Below are 18,947 nucleotides of genomic sequence, written 5' to 3'. Positions count from 1 at the left end.
AAATCCCCCTGGGAGGAGGCAAGAACTCCCAGGCCCAGACTTTCCCCCGTCGCATACCAGATTCCGGACTTCGATGCTAATTTGGCTGGAGGGAAGAAGAAGGAAGTCTTGCCCGCTTCCCTCTTTTCTTTCAACCACGTATCGATCCTTTGAAGAGCCTTCTTTGCTGTAATTGAAAGCTTCATCTTCAAAAACGATGACTTCTTCGGTGTTTTATTCTTGGAGAATTGAGAAAGGGGTGACATCGGAGCTGAAGGCTGAAATTCCCCTTCAAAAATTGACAGAAGGCAATCAGTTAACTTCTTGTAGTCTGAAGAAGGTGCTTCACCATCTTTCTCTTCTTCAGACGCTAAGTCTTCCATCTCCTCTTCTGCCGAAGAAATGATATTGTCATGTTACAATAAAGTTTTATACATACTTACCTGACAGATATATACTTAGCTATAGACTCCGTCGTCTCCGACAGAATTTCAAATTTCGCGGCACACGCTACAGGTAGGTCAGGTGATCTACCGCCCTGCCCTGGGTGGCAGGACTAGGAACCATCCCCGTTTTCTAATCAGAATTCTTCTCTTCCACCTGTCTCCTGCGGGGAGGCTGGGTGGGCTATTAATCGTATATATCTGTCAGGTAAGTATGTATAAAACTTTATTGTAACATGACAATATCATTTTTATACATTCAACTTCCCTGCCAGATATATACTTAGCTGATTAGCACCCATTGGTGGTGGGTAAGAGACAGCTAACTACTGAAATAGACAGGTAAACAACATATGTTGTAGGTATTTATAAACCTTGGTTCCTACCTTATTAGGCTGAAGACTTCGCGGCTACTGCCTTGTAGTCTGCTTAGCCTCAAGAGCCTCAGCGAGATAATGATCTATGGCTAAGAGTTCTTGTGGTGGGTGCCAATGGGGCTCTTATCCACTTACTCGGCAGAGCCTAAAGGCCTTTGTCATTGGGTGCTATTCCACTTACATGACAATACACCTTGTTCAAGGAGCACAAAACCGATCCCGATCACCTGATCCTAACATCCATGTTAGTTCTAAGATTGTAAGGAGTTATCCCCGAACTCCTCACAAACAACCAAAAAACTCGAAACATAATTACACTTTCATTACAAAATATACAAAAAAAAATTTTTGTACTCCCCTACTAGTCATACATACCCTTGATCGCCTACCAGCAATGACACTCTGCTCCTGCCTGCCCGAGCAGATAGTGAGCTTGCTACTAGAAAAACCAAGCACATATCTGACAAGAGGGTTTATGTACGATAAAAAACACAAAATTAAGGACAGTCTTTGCTCCAAGACCCAGTACTGTATCTGCTGATACAAAAGGACCTAGCGGGGAGAAGCACTTCTCCATAGGTCACTCTCACGTCCTTCAGATAATGAGATGCAAACACTGAATTGCACCTCCAATATGTAGTCTCGATGATATTCTTCAGAGACATATTCTTTTGGAACGCCAAAGACGTTGCTACTGCTCTTACTTCATGCGTCTTGACTTTTAGAAGACCGAAGGATTCCTCCCGCCAGCAGTTCTTGTGAGCGTCCTTAATAACGCTTCTCACAAAGAAAGCCAAGGCGTTCTTGGAAACTGAGTCGTTTGGGGTTCTTCACTGCACACCAAAGACCTTGTTGACAAGCTCCCATCTGTCTCTTCCTCTCTAAATAGAATTTAGACTTCTCACTGGACAGAGAGATCCTCCCTCTATCTCTCTGCCTACCAGGTTAGATAGGCCTTTTACCTCAAAACTTCCTGGGCCAAGGTTTTGATGGGTTTTGGGTTTCATTCTTTGCCAGAAACATTGTCTGGAAAGAACAGATGGCAGCATCTCCTTTGAACCCCACCGTGGAATCCAGAGCGTGTAATTCGCTCGTCCTCTTGGCTGTAGCGAGAGCCACTAGGAACAAGCATTTCCTAGTAACGTCGCGGAAGGACGCCAGATGTAAAGGTTCGAATTTGTCCGATGAAAGGAATTTCAGGACCACGTCTAGATTCCAACTAGGTGTTCTAGGAGTAGCTGCTTTCGACGTCTCAAAAGATCTAATTAGATCGTGTAGATCTGTCGTTAGCAATGTCTAGGCCTCGATTCCTGAAAACCGAAGACAGCATGCTTCGGTATCCTTTTATTGTCGAGACAGATAGGTGTGACTCCTTTCTCAGAAAGAGGAGGAAATCGGCAATATTCACTATAGAGGTACTGGAGGAGGACAGCTTCTGAACCTTACACCACCTCCTAAAGACTTCCCACTTCGACTGGTATACTCTTCTCGTCGAAGCTCTGCGGGCTCTAGCGATAGAGCCCGCAGCCTCGCGAGAAAAGCCTCTCGCTCTGACAAGTCTTTCGATAGTCGAAAGGCAGTCAGAGCGAGACCTGGGAGGTTGTGATGAAACCTCTCGAAGTGGGGTTGTCTGAGTAGATCGTGTCTGTCTGGAAGCGATCTGGGGAAGTCCACTATCCACTCCAGTACCTCCGTGAAACCATTCCTGTGCTGGCCCCCAAAAATGGGGCTATGAGTATCAACTTCGTGCTCTTCGAAGCTACAAACTTCCTGAGCACTTCCCCCAGGATTTTGAACGGGGGAAAGGCGTAAGCGTCCACACCCGACCAATCCATGAGAAACGCGTTCTATTGTGAAGGCTCTCGGATCCTCTACTAGAGAGCAAAAGTTCTCTATTCTTTTGGAGAGGAACGTCGCAAACAGGTCTATGTGAGGTCTCCCCCACAGGGACCAAAGACTTCGACACACTTCTTCGTGAAGAGTCCATTCTGTGGGAAGGACCTGGTTTCTCCTGCTCAGTCTGTCCGCTCTCACATTTTTTGATCCCTTGAACAAACCTTGTGAGGAGAGTTATGCCTCTTTCTTCCGTCCAGGTTAACAGGTGTTTTGTCAACTGATAGAGGGAGAACGAGTGCGTGCCTCCTTGCTTTCTTATGTAAGCCAGAGCCGTGGTGTTGTCTGAGTTGATCTGTATTACCCCGTCTCTGACTATCTTTTCGAAGGACTTTAAGGCTAGGTGTATGGCCACAAGTTCCTTGCAATTGATGTGCCAGGACACCTGTTCCTTTGTCCAGGTGTCCTGACACCTCCCTTGCTCCAGCGTCGCTCCCATCCCGACTCCGAAGCGTCGGTAAACAACACTTGGTCTGGGTTCTGCAGAGCAAGCGATAAGCCTTCGTTCTTTTGAAGCTGAGGGATCCACCACCTCAGATGATCTTTTACTTCTTGTGGAAGTTGGAAGATGTCCGAGAGTTGACCCATCTTCCAGTTCCACACCTCTTTGAGGAAAAACTGAAGAGGGCGAAGGTGAAGTCTCCCTAGCGAGAAGAACTTTTCCAATGAGGACAGGGTCCCTAATAGGCTCAGGTAATCCCTCGCTGAGCTGTCCTTTCCTCTCTCTAAGAAGCTTGAGATTCTCGACAAACCTCGAGCGATTCTTTCTTGCGAAGGATATACCCGAAAACCCCGAGAATCCATCTGAATCCCCAGATAGACCAAGTTCTGGCTGGGGATCAGTTGTGACTTCTCGAGGTGACGAGCAACCCTAGCGAATCTATCTCATGTTTCTTGTTACTTCCAAGTCCTCCAAGCACTGACTCTTCGACTTGGCCCTGATCAGCCAGTCGTCCAAGTAGAGGGAGATGTTTATCCCCTCTAGGTGAAGCCATCTTGCTACATTCGCCATCAGGTTGGTGAATACTTGTGGGGCTGTAGACAGACCGAAGCACAGAGCCCTGAAATTGAAAGATCTTGTCTCCTATCACAAAGCAAAGATATTTCTTTGACTGATGGTGAATGGGAACGTGGAAAATAGCGTCTGCAGGTCCAGCGAGACCATCCAATCTCCTGGGCGAAGCGCCGACATGACAGAGGCGGACGTTTCCATACGAAACTTCTTTTTCTGTACGAAGCGATTCGAGAGCTTACGTCCAGAACTGGCCTCCACCCCCCCCGATGCCTTTGGTACTAGAAAAAGGCGATTGTAAAATCCCGGGGAGTGTGGATCTTGTACCAGTTCGATGGCCTCTTTTTCCACATTTGCTCCACCATCTGAAGGAGAGTCTTTCACATTAACGGGTCTCTGTACCTCGCTGACAGTTCCCGAGGCGTAGATGTTAGTCGGTTTGTCGTCGAAGGGATTACATATCCCCTTCTTCAGGACCGACACTGACCAAGGGTCGGCTCCCCTTTGTTCCCATACTCCTGCAAAGTTCAGGAGTCTGGCGCCCACTGGTGCTTGGAGGAGCAACAAGTCACTTAGATCTCTTGAATGGTCTAAATGAAGACCTTCCTCTCTTTTCAGAGCTCTTTCTTTCTGGCAGGTGGACGAGCCGTTGCACCTCCACGAAAGGGCTGCTGAGTAGGACGAGGTTCCTTCTTAACCGTCGCCACTACCGGTTCGTCCTTTCTTGGACGTTTTGAGTAAAGTTAGGTCTTGTTGTTCGCCTTCTCCAGTTAGTTCGAGGCGAGATATATCCTTGACTAACTGAGAAGGAAACAGATGATCTGATAGCGGGGCGAACAGTAAGGCAGTCCTCTGGCTCGGAGAAACCCCTTTCGATAAAAGGGAACCATACACTGATCTCTTTTTCAGGAGACCAGCACCGAAAAGTGAAGCCCACTTCACCAGAACCGTCCTGTACTGCCTTGTCCATGCAGGACAGCACGCTATGGAGAATTTCTGGGTTCTTCAGAAACTCCGGATCCTTAGATTTGTTGGCCAGAACTCCGAGACGACCAATCCAGAAAATTGAACACCTCTAAAGTGACAAAAAGTCCCTTTAGAAAGTGGTTCAACTCTGAAGTGCTCCACGTCGCTCTGACCGATCCTAAGGAGTGACGTCTAGAGGCCTCCACTAAACTGGCAAAGTCGGCATCTGCAGCAGGAGGGTAAAGAAAGACCCATAGTCTCTCCTGTCCCATACCAAATACCTCTCTTCCCGTGCAATCTGGAAGGAGGCATGCAGAATACCGTCTTTCCTAACTCCTTCTTCTTGTCCATCCAAGAATCTAAAGAATGGAGTGCCTTCTTCATTGATATCGCAGGCTTCATTTTCAAGAAGGCCGACGATTTAGCCGTAGCTGAGCTCGAAAAGAGCGAACGAGGAGAAGGAGGAGCTGCAGGACTAAGAGAATCTCCAAACTCTTGTAGTAGTAAAGAGGCCAAGACTTTGTAACTAGAAAGTCCCTCATTAGCAGGAGGATCGTCGTCAGACAACTCGTCTAACCCTCGATCCGACGAAGGAGAACGTTCCCGTTTTGAGGAAGAGTCCTTCCAAGACCTCCTATGTTCTGAAGGAGAGGAGCTCCCATTTGGCGAAGAGTCATAACCTCCAGGACCGAGTCCCCGACTCTTGACTCCTGGCTCTTGACTCTTGCCTCCTGACTCCTGCCTCCTGGCTCCTGACTCCTGCCTCCTGACTCCCTCCTGGTTGACTCCTCACTCCTGGCTCTTGGCTCCTGCCTCCTGGGTGACTCCTCACTCCTGGCCGGTGCCAGACGTCTGATTGTTTCATCCAGGTTCGTACAGGAAACCTCACCTCGGGTAGGAGTATCGATCCTGGAGGTAGATACCTCCATACGTCTGGAGGATCTTTTAATAGGAAGGGAAGTGTCTTTCCTTCTAGGAGGCTCCTTTGACAGGACTCCTACAAATGACGAAATCTGCTCCTGCATCGCCATCATGAACCTCTTTGTAGCCTCCTCTTTATCCTCTTCGGGAGGAGGGTAAGGAGGAGGGGAGGAGTCCATAGCCTCCACCTCCTGCCTCCTTCTCACTCTGGTTGGAAGAATGGCTCTTCTCGCCTTCTTAACTCCCGATGGAGACTCCTCAGGGAAGTTTTCAGGGCTCGAGTCAGTCAATAGGCGGCGCCCTCCAACTCCTCTTGAGAGGCCGAGATCGATCGGAATCTCTCCAATCACGTCTCGGTGATGAAGATCCCGACGACGAGAAACACTCACGTAGGACGCTTTTACAATAGCTGTCCTTGGCAGTCTGGGGTGTCACAGAAACCGCCGAAGGGACACCTGATCGGTGGGGATTCTCCACAAACCTGCCTTTCGGCTTTCCGACATTCCTTCTCCCTCTGGTCTATGTTGAGCTTTGGAAAGAGGTCTAGACCTAGGAGCGTTGCTGAGCCGACCAGATGCCCCTCCACTACACTGGGGACACTTATATCACTGTCTAATGACAAATCACTAGCCTTACCCTTGTATGGCAGCCATTTTGTTTTCCATTATTTTGAAGGCTGCTTTAGATCTGCAAGTTCTTTCGCTGGATCTACAGGTTCTGCAATAGGAGAAGGGCTGCAATGGAAGGGAAGGAGAAAGTAGCAATACTATTCCCTTGGGGGAAGATCCCAAGCTTGGAATTAGTTCAGATCTAGAACTACTTAAAACTTCTATGAGAAGCCTTCCTCGCTCTCTCTCTTTCTAACTTTTTCAAATAATTAGTTAGATTCTTCCATTCGTTCTCACTCAAATTCTCACATTCTTTACAAGTATTAGTAAAAGAACATTCATACTCCCTGCACCTCTTGCATACCGTGTGAGGGTCTACCGAAGCTTTCGGCAACCTCACCTTACAGCCTACATTCACACAACGTCTCACAACCATACCAGAGTCAGACATATTTAAAGAAAAATCCAAAATCAAGTCCAAACAAAAAACAGTCCACAAAAAGCGTATGCCAATCCAACAATCCAGATACGTCACCAATAAAAGTCGGTCAAAGAAGATCAATTTCCGGTCGAAAAAAGAAAACCAATCGAGAGGAACCAACAACAATGTTGATGGTCCGGCGACAGAAAGAATTCTGATTAGAAAACGGGGATGGTTCCTAGTCCTGCCACCCAGGGCAGGGCGGTAGATCACCTGACCTACCTGTAGCGTGTGCCGCGAAATTTGAAATTCTGTCGGAGACGACGGAGTCTATAGCTAAGTATATATCTGGCAGGGAAGTTGAATGTATAAAAACATCTTGTAATCCAAGGTCTTGCTGCTGAACATCTTCTCTAACCTCACGGGAAGAAGATGGGTTAACCTCCTGCCGCCTGCGTCCTGCGTCCTTCTGAGATACGTCCACCAAACATGAATCCGCTCCGTAATTGCGTCCTGTCCGCCTGAGAGTCCGTCCGACTTAGCCGGTAACTTGCGTCCTACACGAGAATCCGAAGTGCAATGAGGAGGAGGCAAACAATCATGCGTCCTTTTGGAGGACTTAGACGGGGAGAGAAACGTCCTTACGTCTCGTAGGAGGATGTTCCGTTGCTTCCCACGATTTAACTAGATCGGCTAACCTTCCTTGCATCTCTTTAAGAAAGTCCTTAGTCTCTGTTTCCTGACGGGATGCCTGAGCATGCGGGGAACGAAGACGAGAAGTATTGCTACGACGAGAAACTCGAACCTGAGGTCTACGAGAAGGAGAAGATACAGGAGAAACTGCCCCATGGACTGGCCAGAAGGAGGGCTCCTATCAGGCGAACCGCCGTCTAAATGAAGTCTTGCGTCCTGCCTTGAACGAAAAGTTCTCCTCCTTTTAACCGGAACCACGTCCTCATCGTCACTAGATCAGAAAATCTCGGGGCTACTCCACCGCTCTTGAGCGTCAAGTTCATCCTGAGATGACGTAGGTCTATGCGTCCTCTTCAGCGGACGCGATTCTTCCGCATAGCGTCGATACCTGCCTGACGCAGAACTATCGGTAGAAGAAAAACACTTCCCAGTGTCGCTTTTCTATGGCGCACTGCTGCAGCCTGGACGCAACAGGACTGCCTGAAGGGACGACTGATCGTAAGGGAAACCCCTCCCCTCTCGCCTCCCTTCGACTGTCGACATGCCTTCTCCCTTGGGTCTGGGAGCTTGGCAGAGGCCTAGGTCTAGGAGCACGAGAGAGACGATCAGCCGCCCCCTCCACTACACTGACACTCTCAAAAGCACCCACTTTGTCTGTAAGACGCTGAATCTGATCGCCCATTGACAAAAGGGCGGCAAACACTTTCACATAATTAGGATCCTCAGAAACAGCAGCAGGCGCAGGAGAAACCTGAGGAGAAGGATCTACAACTTCTACTTGGGAAGGAGGAGGAGAAATAACAGAAGCATTCAAGGCCTTACTAGAAGAGCCTGACCTCTCACTCCGAGACACCGATCTCCTTACTCTATCCTTTTCTAGTCTCTCAACATATTTAGTGAAAGTCTTCCATTCCTTCTCATTTAAACTTTCACACTCATTACATCTATTATCCCAAGTACACACACCCTCTCTACACTTCTTACATACTGTGTGAGGGTCTACCGAGGCTTTCGGCAGTCTCACCTTGCACCCTTCTTTCACACACACTCTAAATACTAAACCAGAATCAGACATTATAAGAAATTCCAAACGCGATTGCCAATCCAACTTTCCAATACGATACCCAATAAATCCATCAAAATACAGCGAAAGTCAGCTAACGAGTTCGAAATTCTAGCAGGGAACCCACAACGATGTTGCCGGTTCGGCTGGCAGAAAAAATCTGACGAAAATGGGAATGATTCCGAGCACCAGCGCCACGGGAACGGGGTGGCGATCACCTGAACTACCAGTGATCTAGCGGTTGCCGCGAGTTTTGAAAATTCTGCCAGTGCGAACAGAGAATATAGCTATATATATACCTGCCAGGTAAGTGTCATACATGAAAATATATTTTTTCTGCTTCCGCGCTCACTCCGAAACACCTCCGCCACACGGGAGACAATTTCTATTTTACCGCTTCGGCGTTTAAGGGTTAACCTTGACATAAAATCGGTAAACAGAGACGTCATACTCGATGTCAGCCTACTCTCAAGTCTCTTAAAGAGCGCTGTCTCTAAATCTTTATCTTGGCACGAGACCTTTGCTATGTTTGAGATACCCTAACATCTGGTCCAAAGACCACTCCTGACATTCCATGCATCTGGTCTTTACATTATATTGAACAGGCCTACAATTTACACATAAAGAATGACTGTTGTGTCTTAGGGTACTCATCCTTTTCTTGCATTGTTGGCAAAGACGATACGTTGTTGAACTTCCGCTCGTCGTTTTCTGTGATGTCGTGGCCGAGGATGCAGTAGTCGTTGTCGTTGCCATAGCCTGTTTTTTTTTTGCAGAATCCATGTCTAATGACAAGGTATCAAGAACAATCCAAACCGTAATCCAAAGGGATGCGTAATTCGTCACCAAAATCAATCGAATCAAAGGTGCAAATGAAGGCCGGGCAAGACCAAAAAGGAGTTCGCTGTGGATACATCTGTACTCCACCGCGAACGATAAGTGATTGACGTGAGAAGGCGGGTGTGACCGGCCCGTGAGGCAGGGCTACCAGCGGTGAGCTGGTAACTAGGTAACGAGGGTGTTTGCCAGGAGATTGGCAACACTGATCGTTTATTTTAACCAAAGATTTGGTAAATTTTTAATAAATGAGGGTTCGGGCTGTTAAGTGACCAGGGGTAATTCAGGTGTTCAGGGAGTGTATTGCAATATATAAACATATTGCTAGTTTTCTAGTTACAGACAAAAATATGAGACACTACCTGCTGATACCAGCCAATCAACAGGCTGCCCAACAAACTTCTTGTAGGCATAGGGCTTACCCAAGAATCTACCTTAAGTGGACCAGCTATAATCATCCACACATTATGCAAGCCAAGATGCAACACAGTACATAATGACATACTAGAAAGGGGACTCCCTCATCTGATGTGATAATGGCTCAAATATTTAATTATCCACTCAACACTCAGCAAAACTGGAGACTGACACAATAAAAACATGTTTGTAAATTGTGAAAACAAAGAGTAATTTACAACCTAACATGAAGCATAGAATAACAAACTTATACAGTACTTACAGACTTGAGGAGTTTATTTAAAAGACCAGAAAATCTTACAGCATCTTCAAAACGTTCCTCCCTCACCAATCTTCTTTTAATCTTATCAGCAACTTCATTGTGATCTTTCATATGCAAACCACTCCCACTGTCATTGAGCAAAGTGACAGCCAACGTAAAATGACCATCCAGACGTTCTGAAATAAATATAAAATCATTGCAAAATCAACACAATGTACCGACTAGACAGTTTCAAATATACAAATAAAATGTGAGCACATGGATTTATTATATGGGAAATTTAAGCATGTAGTAGTTAAAGAATGAACATGGAGTTTCTTTCAAAAATTGTCCTGCAATACATCTAATAAAAATAAGATGATAAATACAATCAATTTCCTTTGACTGATAATAAGGTCTAATTTGCAAAGTAGTATATAAAATTTTCCCTACCACTGCAGACAAATCAAATAAATGCATGAATGGCCCTCAACTTGAAATCCCATTTCAAACCCTCAAATTCCTCTTGATGTTCCTGGGACAAAAATTACTTTTTTATGATAAAATATAAATTTTCATAATAAAATTTATTATTTGGATACTTGCCTACTGTTAAATTTAGCTATATCTCCCCGCCGATTAGGCGAGTCGGCATTCAAACAAAAAAATTGAATGGCTGCCAGGATGACTGACTAGTTTACCTGTTCTCCACCAGGTGTGTTTCGAATGTTTTAGCTCTTGTCAGAATTCTCCTTGACAGCCCACTAAGCTCTGGGGAGGCTGGGTGGGTCTACTTTAACAGCAGGTAAGTACGTATCCAAATAATAAATTTATTTTGAAAATTTATATTAGTATTTGAGATGAATCTTAACTACTGTTAAATAAGATATTGTTATAATATGACAATTTGTCCAAAATTGCATTTTTCCTAACTATGCAAACCTGAGGTCCTTTTACAATAGGAAGGTACTAGCGGCAGCTGGATAGGTCGTAAGCTTTCGAACAAGGGGTTCGGTAGTTAACTGCTTGTCCGACAGGCGCGCGCGCGCGACTGGGAGGTAAACAAATCACTTTTGCTTTTGGCCCAAGCAAAAACTGCAGAGTGAGGGGTGGCATGAGGTGGGACTATGTGTAAAAGGACCTCAGGTTTGTATAGTTAGGAAAAATGCAATTTTGGACAAATTGTCATTTGTTCCGACACGGCATACAAACCTTCGGTCCTTTTACAATAGGAAGACACTTCTTGGTGGGAGGAATCTGAGTCTTTTGTGAACAGACTGGTGTTTGCCCAACCTTGGAAGTCTCCCTGGTCGTAAGAGCGAGGGAGGGATCCAAGCCTCTGTCCGATTGATCGGGGTGTGCACCGCAGGATCAATGGTCAGACCTCTGGACCGAGTACTAAGAGAGACGCAAGCGTATCTCTTCGTACCAGCAATGTAAGAACTTGTTCCTGTACAGGAGCAAATATAAAGTCATGGGTTTGTCTCTTGTAGGCATCCACTTCCCCCCCCTTGTAGGAGGAAGTGGTGGATATTCTGCTCCTATCCCTAGTGAAAGGGATAGGATGGGGCTCTGTCATATAGCTCACCTGCATCTCGTCCTCATCCAGCGTAGTGACGACCGTGGCCCTCTGCCCACAGGTAGAGGAGGAGGAAAAACTGGGAAGAGGGAGCCAGTCACTCACTCACTCACATATCCATCCACACAGTCACACCAGGACTCGATGCTGTTTCAGCCTGCGAGGGTCTGGGTTAGCTACACAACTTGTTGAGCAGCCACCACGGGTCCCAAGGAAAAGGTATCCAAGGACCTGTGGGCAATATCCCGAAGGTAGAAGGAGGTGAAGGTAGTCTGGTTAGACCAGACACCTGCCTTCAGGACCTGCGCCACGGAGAAGTTCTTACGAAACGCCAACGAGGGGCCAATACTTCTGACTTCGTGAGCTCTCGGACGGGATGTACGGATGTCGTCACTACCATCAGCCTCATACGCCCTCCTGATGACCTCACGCAGCCAGAATGAAAGAGTGTTCTTGGATACTTCTTTCTTGGTTACCCCGGTGCTAACGAAGAGGCGTCGACACTCAGGCCTGAGGTGTCGAGTTTTCTTCAGATAGCGCCGTAGCGCCCTCACAGGACAAAGCAGCATCTCATCCGCATCATTATCGGTGAAGTCCATTAGGGAGGGAATCGTGAATGACTCGAACCTGTCGTCAGGGACCGACGGTTTCTGAGTCTTCGCAACGAAGTTCGGGACGAAATCGAGAGTCACAGATCCCCATCCCCTGGAGTGTTGTACATCATAGGAAAGACCATGAAGTTCCCCTACTCTTCGCCGATGCCAGGTTCCAGCAAGAAGAGGGTCTTGAGGGTCAGATCCCTGTCTGACGACTCTCGGAGTGGCTCGAAGGGTGTTCGAGTCAAACTCCTAAGGACGAGAGTCACATCCCACGCAGGGGGCCTGAGTTCCCTGGGTGGGCAAGACCTTTCGAAAGCTCCTCATAAAAGCGAAAGGAGATCTCGAACGAGTTCGAGATGTCCAATCCCCTCAGTTTCAGGACGAGAGCCAGGGCGGCTTCTGTATCCTTTGACTGTGGGGACTGAGAGGAGCTTCTCTCTGGCGAAGAAACACGAGGAAATCCGCTACCTGCTGAAGAGTGGCTCTGAGAAGAGATAGACCCCGTCTACGACAACCAACCACAGAAGACGGCCCACTTCCCCTGGTAACACAGCTGCAGAGGACTGACGGACGTTTCCCGCCATCTCTGTTGCTGCGCTACGAGAAAAGCCTCTCGTTCGCAAGAGATGGTGGATAACAGCCAGCCGTGAAGTCCGTAGGGACTTGGACTGCTTGTGGTACCGCTGCGACGTGTGGTCTGGGTGAGAAGGTTGTGCCAAGGGGGAATCTCTCTCGGTTCTCCTGCGAGAAGAGCCAGCAGGTCCGGATACCAAATGGCCTGTGGCCATTTGGGAGCCACCAGGATCATCCTGAGATTCGGGGTGACCAGTGCTCGACTGATCACCTTGCGAATCAGGCTGAACGGGGGAAAGGCATAGGCGAAGAGGTTGTCCCACGGGTGTTGAAGAGCGTCCTTTGCAGCTGCCCATGGGTCCCAGGCACGGCTTGAGAAGAAAACCTGAAGCTTTCTGTTGTGCCGGGTGGCGAACAGATCCACGACTGGTCGCCCCCACAGGTCGAAGAGCCTTTCCGCACGTCCTGGTGTAGAGACCACTCGGTCCCTATCACCTGATCCCGACGGCTGAGCGTGTCTGCTACTACATTCCTCCCTCCCGAATGAATAGCGTGCCGACAGCTCTATTGAGTGTGCCTCGGCCCACTCGTGCACCTGCCGAGTCAACTGGTACAACGGGAGAGACACTAGGCCCCCCTGTTTGTTGACGTAGGCCACTACCGTGGTGTTGTCGCACATCAACACCACTGAGTGTCCCATCAAGCGGTCTGAAACTCTTGGAGAGCGAGAAACGCTGCCTTGAGTTCCAGTACATTGATGTGAAGGTGCTTGTCGTTCTCGTCCCACACTCCTGAAGTCAGCAACTCCTCCAGGTGTGCGCCCCATCCCTCGGTCGATGCGTCTGAGAACAGCTGCATGTCGGGGGGGGGGGGGGGAGTGCGCAGAGGCACTCCTCTTAAGAGGTTCCTGTCGTCCAGCCACCAGGCTAGGTCCTGCCTCACCTCCGGTGTCAGTGACACTGGAAAGCTTGGGGGATCCGTCGCCTGTGACCAACTCTCCTTTAGTCTCCACTGAAGAGAACCGCAGGTGAAGACGCCCGTGAGGGACTAACTTCTCGAGTGACGACAGGTTGTCCGATCACGACTTGCCATCGCTGAGCTACCTGTTCCTGCCGAGCCCGAGACAGGGAACTGGTTGGCTGCCTCCCTGAATCTGCTGATCCGCGAGTCTGCGGGGAAGACTCGCCCTTGCTACGTGTCGATCAGCATACCCAGGTAAACGTTCATCCTCTGCTTGGGCTCGAGATCGGACTTCTCGAAGTTCACAACGATCCCCAGATCGCGACAGAACTCGAGTAGTCGATCCCTGTCCTGTAGCAACTGCGAGCGGGAGCTCGCCAGGACTAACCAATCGTCGAGATACCTCATCAGACGTATCCCGTGCGAATGGGCCCAATCAGACACCAGAGTGAACACTCGCGTGAACACCTGTGGGGCGGTTGAGAGACCGAAACAAAGTGCCCTGAACTGGTTACACCGTCCCGTCGAGGATGAAGCGAGGTACTTTCTGGAGGACTGATGAATGGGTATTTGGAAATACGCATCCTTCAAGTCCACTGAAAGCATGAAATCGTTCTCCCTGATGGAGTTGAGCACGGAACGTGCCGTCTCCATCGTGAACCGGGTCTGGCGAACGAACCGATTCAGGGGAGAGAGATCTATCACCGGGCGCCAGCCTCCCATAGACTTATCCACCAGGAAGAGTCGACTGTAAAAGCCCGGTGACTGATCCGTGACGATTTCTACAGCTCTCTTGCTCACATGGTCTTGATCTCCTGTCTCAATGCTACGTCCTTCGATGACCCTGGAACGTACGACTGCTGTTTGGACCGGGTTGGAGGTGAGGGGTGGCCGAGATTCGAAGGGTAATAGATATCCCTCCCGAAGGACATCTACAATCCAGGTCTCGGCGCCGTAGCGCTGCCAAGTTGCCCAATGGCTGACCAGGCACCCCCCCACTTCCGGCAGCAGGTGAGGGGGAACGCCGTCCCTAGCGTTTCCCCCCTTTCTTCGACTTCTTCCCAAAGCCTCCTCGGGAGAAGGAGGGCTGGGAGGAGGGCTGGTTACGGCTCCCCTTTGCAGAATCGAAGAAGACAGAGTCTTTCCACGGGGCTTCGACGCGACTACCGTCTTAGCCACCGTGGAAGCGCTAGCCGAGCTCTTTGGCTTGGCCGCAGTCCGAGGCTGCCCAGAAGCCTTCGAGACTGCCTGGTGAACCAGACGGTCACTGTCGTCAGTGCGCCATCGTCCACCGCAGGTCCACCATCCCCCTCTCTCCTGGGAAGAGAGACGTGAACTCGTAAAGGTCCATTGCGGAGTCCCAATGCGCTTCACGCCCAGCCGCCCTGGAAACTCGAGTAAGGGGGACAGCGTCCTACGTCGGAGAACCAGGTTTGGCCCACAAGGTTTACCGTCTGGTGGGCAAGGAAGGAGATGGCTCTTCCCCCCGACTGGCAAAGTCTCCTAAAGGGACCGAGTCTCTTCGGGAGAAATTTTTCCCCGGAGTTGGGCTGCGACCCTTAGATACTGTGAGGGACAGATCTATCCAAGGAGACGCCTGGAAAGCTGCCATGGCAGTGGATTCCAGGCCGAGTGCCTCTTGCTGCGAGAACCATAGGTTCTCGGACAGGAGCTGCTGCAGAGACACACCCGGCGTTAGCCTGGCTAACTCCGGGTTCACCTGTTTGGGCGGCATCGGGTCCTCAGATGGCACGTAAAAACGCCGCTGTCGCAGCAGAGGAGGTGGAAGCAGCTTGTTCGACCTGCCAGACTTGAGAGAACCGTCTTGCCCGGAGACAAGAGATTCTACCTGGTCCAGCACTGAGTCGGCAAGCTCAGAACGCGGCAAACCCACCGTCGGTCTGGGTTCCCTCTTCGGGCCCCAGAACGACTCGAGCCGGGACGTGGGCTCGGATGGTGGGAGCGGCAATCCCTCCCCGAGGTCGTTGTGCTGACGAATCAGCGCAATTACCTCGGCAAAGTTCCTCTGAATCTCAGGAGTGACTGCATCCTGTGGAGTAGGACCATCCAGTCCCTCGAACAGGAGCAGCTCCCGAGACCCTCCCCCCTCGAGGGGGGGAACAGCAACAGACCCCTCTCTGTCTCCTCCAGCCACTTGTGCATACGACCTGGCCGGTCCGAGAACCGTGCCTGGTACGTAGGACGTCGTGGTGGGATCCTGAGGGGCGCACCCCTCACGATCACTCCTCAATACCTCGCTCCTCCCGGTGTAACCCGAGGAGGTTGAAGGTATGGGAGAGGCAGACCTGACGCTCCCTCCTCGCTCGCTGGCAGAACCAGTGGGCTTGGAGGACTGCAGGCGATCGTCAACCCGCGGTGGCGATCGAGCTGCAGGCCTGGTCGAGCCGTCTCGCTGTGGAGAACGGCTGGACTGAGGACAGCGGCCCCGGTCTCGTGTGTCAGAAGAGCTGGTGCTGGTCGCCGTACCCAATCGCTCTCTGTGAGAGTGATGGTCAAGCGACCGGCGAGCTCCACTGTCACGGTGAGACCGGTGCGTATCCTCACGGCGCGTCACGTCGCTGGTACCAGCCGTGGCTGGTGCCGGCGAACAGGGGGACCTCTTCCAGCCTCAGCCCGTGGCCGGCGTGGACCGCACGTCAGCCCAGGTAGCCAGCTGATCGCCGCGAGAGCGAGAGCTGGTCTGGTGAGAGTCGCGTGTGGAGCGGCTGTCACCAGTCTTCCGCTCCGTGCCGTGAACCTGACGCTGAGCTGGCTCAGAGGTCTGGTTCCTAGCTGCACGGTCGCTGGTAGGCGACCGTACACTCGGTACCTCTCGCGAGCGAGAGGCCGAGACGGATCCTGCTGCCGTGGTCGAACCACTAACAGCAGGCGAGGAAGTGCCGGTGTTAGCCGGCATCCTCTGGTCCCCGTAGTCTTCTTCTTCGAGGAAGAAGAGACGGGTCCTGCCCCCGAAGGAGCAGGGTGACCAGCGGAAGAACCCCCCGTCTCACCGGAGCGAGACGGGCCCTTAGAAGCTCCCGAAGGAGACTTCTTAGGGGGGGAGGAGGCGACCTTCTTCTTCTTAGGCGGTGGAGCCTTAGAAGATGAAGGGGAAGAGGCGGCAGACGATGACGACGACGAAGAAGACGATGAAGACGACGACGACACCTTCCTCCTCTTCTTCTTCTTCGTCAGCTTCCTCAGGACCGATGTCAGATCTGTCATCCAGGGCGGAGCCGGGGCTGCTGTTGCCGAAGCAACAGGGCCCGGACGCACCTGTCCGAACAGATCGGCATCGGGAGCAGCGGCGCCACGAACAGGAACAACGTCAGCAGGTGCAGGCATCACAGGAACAGCAGTGGAGACGGCAGGAACAGATACAGGAACGGCAGCAGTGGTCGGCAACATCACGTCCGTAAACAGCGGCTGGGCAGGTACGGCAGGTACGGCAGGCTGTTTAGCAGGATCCTCTACCCGTTCGTGCGATGTAGACGAACGGATAGAGGACCCAGAGTACAACTCAACGTCGGGGTATCTCGCGCCCTCCTCCACACTCGACAGATCGGGTGAGGAGAAGGACCTAGAAACCCCCCCCGAAGGGGAAGGCGCCAAACGTGGGAGCTGAGCGGGCGGCAGGAAAGAAGACGAAGTGTCCGTAACCAAAGGAGTCGCGGGAGAGCTTTCCGACGACTCCTTTGCAGGCCTTCGCTTCTTCCTACCTTCGTACAAGCCCCACTGCGCCTCCGACCATGACATACAAACTTCACAGGGCTCGGCTCGGGTACATTCGCGGCCCCGACACCGAGCGCACAAAATATGGGGATCAATTTCTGGAAAGGAGCGGAACTTACCGCATTTACGCCCTTCGGTACCCGGGCACAATCTCCGGAGGGTAGCGGGGTGTGGAGACTCCATAATTGATCAAATAATTCACAATTGATGAAATAAAGAGGAAATGATTGTACTTACAATGATTACTCAACACAAACACAACCATATACTCAAGGGAAAGCAAACGACGAGAAGCGGGCAGAGAGCGTCGAACACACACGTCTACTCGCTGTGAGGCCGAAAGCAAAAGTGGTTTGTTTACCTCCCAGTTGCGCGCGCGCGCCTGTCGGACAAGCAGTTAACTACCGAACCCCTTGTTCGAAAGCTTACGACCTATCCAGCTGCCGCTAGTACCTTACTATTGTAAAAGGACCGAAGGTTTGTATGCCGTGTCAGAACAAACAATAAAGTTTTGTACATACTTACCAGGCAGATATATACTTAGCTATAGTCTCCGACGTCCCGACAGAATTCAAAACTCGCGGCACACGCGACAGGTAGGTCAGGTGATCAGCCCATTCCCGCCGCTGGGTGGCGGGACTAGGAATTCCCGTTTTCTAATCAGATTTTCTCTTCCACCTGTCTCCTGAGGGGAGGCTGGGCGGGCCATTAATCATATATATCTGCCGGGTAAGTATGTACAAAACTTTATTGTATTATAACAATATAATTTTTGTACATGCAACTTCCCCGGCAGATATATACTTAGCTGATTGGCACCCTTGGAGGAGGGCAAGATACAGCTACATAACAAAATAATTATAAATATAAAAACGGAGAAACAACATACGTTGTAGGTATAATAAAAAACAACCTTGGTTCCTACCTGATATGGCAGAAGACTTCATTGATACTGTCTATGAGTCTGCTTGCCACCAGAGTTTCAGAGAGTATGAGACCTGTGACTGATAACCCTTTCGGATCATGCCAATGGGGGCTTACCCGCTTACTTGGCAGAGCCTTGTCTTGGATCGTGCCAATGGGGGCTGACCCACTTACATGGCAGAGCCTTCACCTGTATCGGATCAACGGGGGCTAACCCTCTTACATGATAGAGCTTTAGGTAATTAAGACACTATAAGGAGCACAATGACCAATCCCGACCATCTGACCACACTAAACATGTTAGAAATGACAATTTGTCGAAAATTGCATTTTTCCTAACTATACAAACCTGAGGTCCTTTAACAATAGGAAGTAGCTAGCGGCAGCTGGAACGGTCGTAAGCTTCGAACAAGGGGAGAACGGTAGTTAACTGCTTGTCCGATCGTCGCGCGCCGCGCGACTGGGAGGTAAACAAATCACTTTTGCTTTTGGCCCATGCAAAATACGCAGAGTGAGGGGTGGCATGAGGAGGGACTATATGTAAAGGACCTCAGGTTTGTATAGTTAGGAAAAATGCAATTTTCGACAAATTGTCATTTGTTCCGATACGTAATACAAACCCTCGGTCCTTTAACAATAGGAAGATCACTTCTTGATGGGAGGAATCTGAGTCCTTTTTGATGAACAGACTGGTGTTCGTCCATCCATC

At 50.1% G+C, this 18,947-nt stretch overlaps 1 protein-coding gene across 1 annotated transcript in view; it reads right to left on the bottom strand.

Moving 5' to 3' along the window:
* LOC135220603 (gamma-tubulin complex component 3 homolog) overlaps positions 1-18,947 on the bottom strand; it is a 269,457-nt gene that overhangs the window by 232,722 nt on the left and 17,788 nt on the right. Inside the window, exon 2 of the mRNA XM_064257896.1 lies at positions 9,893-10,068. Within this exon, the coding sequence (XP_064113966.1) occupies positions 9,893-10,068 (176 nt within the window). The remainder of the gene's footprint in view (positions 1-9,892; positions 10,069-18,947) is intronic.

This window comes from Macrobrachium nipponense, chromosome 2 (genome assembly GCF_015104395.2).
Source record: "Macrobrachium nipponense isolate FS-2020 chromosome 2, ASM1510439v2, whole genome shotgun sequence".
Classification (NCBI taxonomy): domain Eukaryota; kingdom Metazoa; phylum Arthropoda; class Malacostraca; order Decapoda; family Palaemonidae; genus Macrobrachium; species Macrobrachium nipponense.
Note: the sequence above shows the minus strand (reverse complement) of the source record. Positions and strands in the feature narration are given on the sequence as shown.